At 41.9% G+C, this 6,000-nt stretch overlaps 1 protein-coding gene across 1 annotated transcript in view; it reads right to left on the bottom strand.

Moving 5' to 3' along the window:
• Positions 1–2,406: 2,406 nt before the first annotated feature.
• GMPS (guanine monophosphate synthase) overlaps positions 2,407–6,000 on the bottom strand; it is a 32,098-nt gene continuing 28,504 nt past the window's right edge. Inside the window, exon 16 of the mRNA XM_062603217.1 lies at positions 2,407–5,706. Coding sequence (XP_062459201.1) covers positions 5,605–5,706 — 102 coding nt within the window. The 3' untranslated portion in view covers positions 2,407–5,604. The remainder of the gene's footprint in view (positions 5,707–6,000) is intronic.

Genomic DNA, 6,000 nt, shown 5'->3' with positions numbered 1-6,000 from the left:
AGTTACAGCACTGGTTTTGCTTTTCTGCAGGTCACATTCAGGCAATTAAAGAAACAGAAATAATCTGCTCCCCTTGATGAGATTCAACTCACCTCTTGACACTGTGCTTCTGTGGAAGCTGTTACCCTTGGGACAGTGAGAGCACTTCATCTCAAATTCTTGTCTGTGATGAGATGCAATAAATTCAATGGCAAATTAAACTTTAGAAGGAAGAGTCATGAGGGACTCTTGAGCTGATCTTTAAGTAGAGATGTGGAAATGGTCTAGATGGGACACTGTGTTTCATGATCTTGCTTTACTGCTTTACATATGGCTTTCTTATGTGTGTTAACCAAGTGGGTTGATGGCCTGAATCTTATTAAAGTCACTTGCAAACAGCTATTACATCATTGTACAAGAGTCTCTTTGCAGTCTGCTTCTAATTCCCCAAGGAAATAAGCCAGAAAGGGAGCAGCCTCACAGCAAGCAGTGTGGAACAGTGGCAGCACACCTGAGCGGCTGGGAGCCCTAGTTCCCCTCCAGGTGATGCCTGACATTCAGCCCCCCTCCAGGCGATGCCTGACAGTCAAGCTGCAGCCAGCACCACACAGCAACTGGACCAACCTCAAGTTCAAAGTTATAAACCTCACTTTGAAGCAGTGTTCACTGTAAAATGCAGTAGAAATGTTCTAAGATAGAAACATTTTGTTCTATTAGAAAGGTCATTACAGGACTAAGGTGAAACAAGAGACATAAAAAAATAAAATAAGGATTCCTTTAAATACAGGTAGCTCTAGTCAAGAACAGCAGCCCCAGAAATAGGTGCCCTGCTGTTTAAAGTAACTTAACTGATACAACATCACTAGAAAACGAATTTAAGCATTCCTTTCATTCTGTGAAATTTCAGAAAAAGCTTTTGTAGAAAATTAGTTGTGTGAAAAACATTCTGGCTTCATTTCTGCAACTGTTCTTTTCCATCTGCTTTCACACTGCAAGGGGTTGTGCCCAATGAATTGTTTGTTCCTGTAACATGGACCCTGAGCACCTCCATGTTCCCTGGGTGCACCCAGGGCCAGCAGGATACATGATAGCACTGATGGTGGGAACTGGGTGCCTCCATGGTCCCTGCCACCCAGAGCCCTGGAATACCCAACAAGTATGACTGCACAGCAGTCACCTTGCTCAAAACCACCCTAGCTGCATCCCCAAGTCCCAGAGTGCTTCAGAGCGATGCTCAGAAGTGGTGCTTAAGACTTACCTGGGATCTTTCCCTCCCTTCTCTGAGAAATCGCTTAATGCTCTTCTGAAAGGCTGGAAACTGCACACAGAGGGTTTTGACCTGGTGTCTCCATCACTACTAAGCTATAGAAGAAAAACATGTAAAATGAGATATTTGCCTCGAAGACTCCCTCCAGGAACACAATCCCTCCAAAAAAGCAAAGCCCTGCAGTCTCTGTCAGCCATATGGGTCCAAAGCATGGGGTGACTGCTGCAGCTCCATCTGCCAAGTCCCAACCAGAGATGGAGGAGAGGGCTGCTGGCAGCAGTGCAGCTCCTCAGAAATGCTGCCGGGGAACCTGGATGAGAGCAACTTGCTGTTGCACTCTTTGGGGGAATATGCATTTATTCACATCACAGACTAGGAAGCAGGTCATAAACAGTGGCTCAATCAAACCCCACTCCCATAGCACCCCTGAGCCACCAGCATGGTCCATGGAGCCAGAACCACCAAGGAGCTCAAGGCCAAACCATCTACACCAAAAATCTGTTTACTTTGATTACAGAGTGTAGCTTGTGCACTGCAAGAAAGGACCTTTAAGCAAGATAAATGACTCCTGCCCACTCATGCTCTGTCCTGCAGATGACGGCAACTCCTTATGACTACAGAAGGTTTTGTTCTTAATTATAATCTCAGCCACCTTTTACTTTTTAGAGGGAAAATTTGCATGTGGTCTTGTGATTGTGACACTAAAAAAACCAAACACCAGCAAGCAGAGGTCTGCCACGTTGCCATGAGGTGCTGGAGGGGTTTTCCGCTGGGACATGGCACCCTGAGGAACAGAGCAGCCTGTTAAAGTCTGTGGGCATCACCACATCCAGTTAATTATCTGGGCTGCTAAAACAGAGCCCTGGGACAGTTTCCATACACAGTTTTAGGAAGAGGTTATGTTTTCCATAGTGCATCACAGTACAAAATCATGCATGAGGAAATTGCCACAGCAGAACCCTGGTACCCTGCAGGAGGGTGTGCCACGCTGTGACACTGAACAGGCAGCCATGCCCTGGCAGGGACATCTCCTTACCACAGGACAGTGTGTAGCCAGAACACACGACTGCCACAAATCAGCTTTACCGACCAAAAATGGACAGTTCCATTTACAATGTAGTTTCTACATGTAAGCCCTAAAAAAATAAGTCACACCAATGTTCAAACATAATACTTTTATTTGTGGATAAAAATTAAGGCTCACAGTACTTTATCATTTCACAAGCAGAAAAATGTTAAAAATTGAGAATGATGGGGAACGCCCCCAATACAAATTCCTCTAACTGCTGACATCTTTTACTGAAGGTGAACAATTGTACAGGGCAGCTACAGTTATTAGTTTGTAAACTAGGTGCTAAATGTATTTTTTTAAGAAATGTGAACAGAGTATTATGTTTCTCTCCACTTCTGGCTGTCCAATACACATGGATTCCATAAAAACACTCAAAAACCGCTGGGATGATAACACCAACCTTCCGAAGAACAACCCACCACATCTACAATGCATGGCATAGGTGTCAAACAGGGAGAAAAGAGCTAAAGATCACAAATTTAATTTTGATAAGACATTTTGATTATAGTGCAATGTCTAAAATTTTCAATATTCAACTTTTAGGGGGGTGGGGGGGGTGGAGTGTGGAAGCAAAACCCAACAAAAAACAACCCAAACCAAAGTATGCTCTTAAAGAGCACAGGAGTTGCTGTTAAGCTCCATTTCATTACAGACATGAAAGCAACCCAGATGATTAAAAAATGGTAAACATGTATGTCAAACTTCAGTATACACATAGCATACTGGCATAAATCACGCCTATAGTCAAGATGCAACTCCAAGAAGGACTTCCAAGTGTGCAACATGCCATGAATAAGGTTTCTGCTCAGGTGTGCTGCAAGTTTGTGTCCAACAGGTAGAACAGATACTGCAACCCCCAACCCAATGGGCATCACCAATTGCCACACAACTTTTCTTGTGAGTTACATCATTACTATGTGACTACACACTGCAGAGTTATTTACACAGAGACCAACTCTCAGTCAAAACTAAGAAGGGTTTAAGAGGTGCTCTATATCCTTTGCATTACTCCTTAGTAATTCCTTCTGCTTCGTCTGTTTGCTGTCAAGGCAACATAAACTGGCAGCAGGAGCAAGAGAAAGCCTACTTACAATAAGCAACAACTGCCATAGCATTAAAAGGCTGAAAGACTTCTGCATCACACCAAGAAGATGCATTTCTTGTCATTGCACCATTTACATCTGAGATATGAACACAGTAATGAAAGCAACCACCCTCAGCTTTTTATGATAAAAAGTTAAAACGTACCTCACGGCCATAATTTCATTAGGGAGCTTGCTTCTGAGATGAGCTACAAAGAAAATACGTTTGCAACAGAACCCATGCTATAACAGATTCTGCCATGGCAAACACAGACATACAGAATTTCTGACCAACAGCTCTTACAGCTCACAATCCAGTAATAAAAGAACATTTGTATTGGTAATACTTCACTTACATCACAAAAGCTCATCCAAAGGGCTCAAAGGGGTTACGAGACATGTGGGTGAGAATTACTACCCCCATTTTATACAGGGGGCAGCTGAGATATTGATCAATTTTCCAAGCTACAAAACATGTCAGAACACAGGAGCAGTGTTCTGGAGGGGGGGCAGTGTCTCCAACTCCAAATCATCCTGGCCGCTGGTCTGCTGCTCTCCTGCATGCCTGTGGCCCCAAAGGGTTTCAAAGAGCAGAGGGCTGTCACACACCATCTCCTCCCCCAAGCGAAAAAGCACCACTCTGACACAGATGAAAGAATAAATTTACACAAGTTAGCCAGTTCCTACAAGCAGAAATTAAACCAGATTTCCATAACATGTAGGCAGCAAATGTTAGAACGACAGGAAAATGTGTGCAAAAGAATACAGAACAAACACTTTCAACCATTATTCCAGTTCACAAATTTATGCAAGTGGAAATATAAGTAGCTACAGCCATGAAATACTCCATGTTATTGAACAGTTTAAAACAAGTATTTTACCCTAAAATAGTAGGGTAATCTTGAGCCAAATGAAATGCAATTGCTTAAATTAAAAAAAATAAAATAAACATGGCTAGAGGGATGAGCCTGGGTACACAGTTATGGCTCCACCGGCAGAAGTACCCAGCAAGCTGCTCAGGTCAAAATTTAACTGTCACTTTCAGCAATCGTAGACATGCTCAAAATTCTCAGGTCGAAGGAATAGCTTTGCCTCAATACATCAGAAAAGCAAAGGTGTTCAAAGCAACCATCTCTCAAATTATTGCTTACTTAACTATATAAATGCAGAATACGAATGACAGAAAGGATCTATGCAGACTGGGCAAATCACCCCTGATACCACAACCCCACACTAATAACTACAATGAGGTTAGAGGTCAAGCTAAGTACAATACATACAAAAAGAAAATTCCTGTAAAAGCAAATGCATAGAAAATAAACTAATCAAGTATATGGAAAGCACATTGGCAGCAGGCTGCAAAGGGACTGTAGTGCAAGTGTCAGGGGACAGAAACAGGACTCGCAGATCCAGGAGCTCTGGTGCAACTGCTTTCCAAACCACACTCCCGTTTTTTATACTTCCATCAGAGTCCTCAGAAGCACATAAAGATACTTCACTGTCTGGAATTTGACATATGCATACATGCAGTAAGTGTATACTAAAGATTAGCTGGTGTGTTTGTTACCAACACACACACCTACTGAACAATGCAAGAGGGAGTGAGTACAGAAAGACAGACAGAGGTAATTTCATATTTTAGCATTGCCCTTTTGGAGCTCAACATTATTGCCATGGGCTAATATGTCAAACAATACAGAATAACCTTAACGGTACACAACAGATACACAGTAATTCCACAACTCAACAGTACCCACTACTCCATTTGGCAAAATATTTATTTATAATAAATCCGTTCAAAAGCAGTTGGTCACATGGAATTCATTTTACATTTTTTAGGCTGTAACAATGCTTTTGGTAGAAGTAAATAAACTGTCTTTTTATAGAGTGTACAAAAACAGAGACATTGAAATGACAGTTAACAATAAAACACGTGAAAACAGAAAGAATTGGTAAGACAAAGGCAAAAGCAATAGGAATCTGTCTGCGCACCAGCAATGCTGCCATGATTATTTACCCGTACAAATCCTCAGCCCCACTTAGTTACTATCCCCAGATCTTAACCGCAGGTTTATGCTCCTGGAGAGGAATCTGATGTGATGTAGCAGCTCCAGTCACTCTTTCACAGTACTGCATGTCAACACTGGGAATGGTTTCTGATATGACTTAGACTGCACACAGTACTTCAATAGAAAAAAAGTTAATTACTCCCACTCTGTGGTTCCTGGTGGCTTTGATGTCAAGTCATACATCACTCGAGAAATGCCAGGAATCTTCTTAATCTCTGCCACCATTTTTAACACAACCTATTGTGGAGAAGAAAAATAAATCAGAAGTATGTAAAGCAGACTTGATGAAAACTACTGGAGAAAGCTTAAAAATGGAAAACTTTGTTCATGCTAATTCTGTCATACACAAGAGAGAAAGAACATGTAGATATTAGCATATTACTACCTATTAACAAAATCAACAAACCCTCTAGCTTCATATCTGCAGTTTTATTTGGAACATGCCATTTTTTGGCACTGATAATAAACCAGGGTATCGATCACAATACACTTCCCTCAAGGGAAACACACACATACACTTCCACAAGGGAA

This window comes from Pezoporus occidentalis, unplaced genomic scaffold (assembly GCF_034315485.1).
Source record: "Pezoporus occidentalis ecotype Australia unplaced genomic scaffold, CSIRO_AGI_Poc_V1 ctg8, whole genome shotgun sequence".
NCBI lineage: Eukaryota > Metazoa > Chordata > Aves > Psittaciformes > Psittacidae > Pezoporus > Pezoporus occidentalis.
The sequence above is the reverse complement of the archived record's forward strand: the minus strand, read 5'-3'. Positions and strand labels throughout refer to the sequence as shown.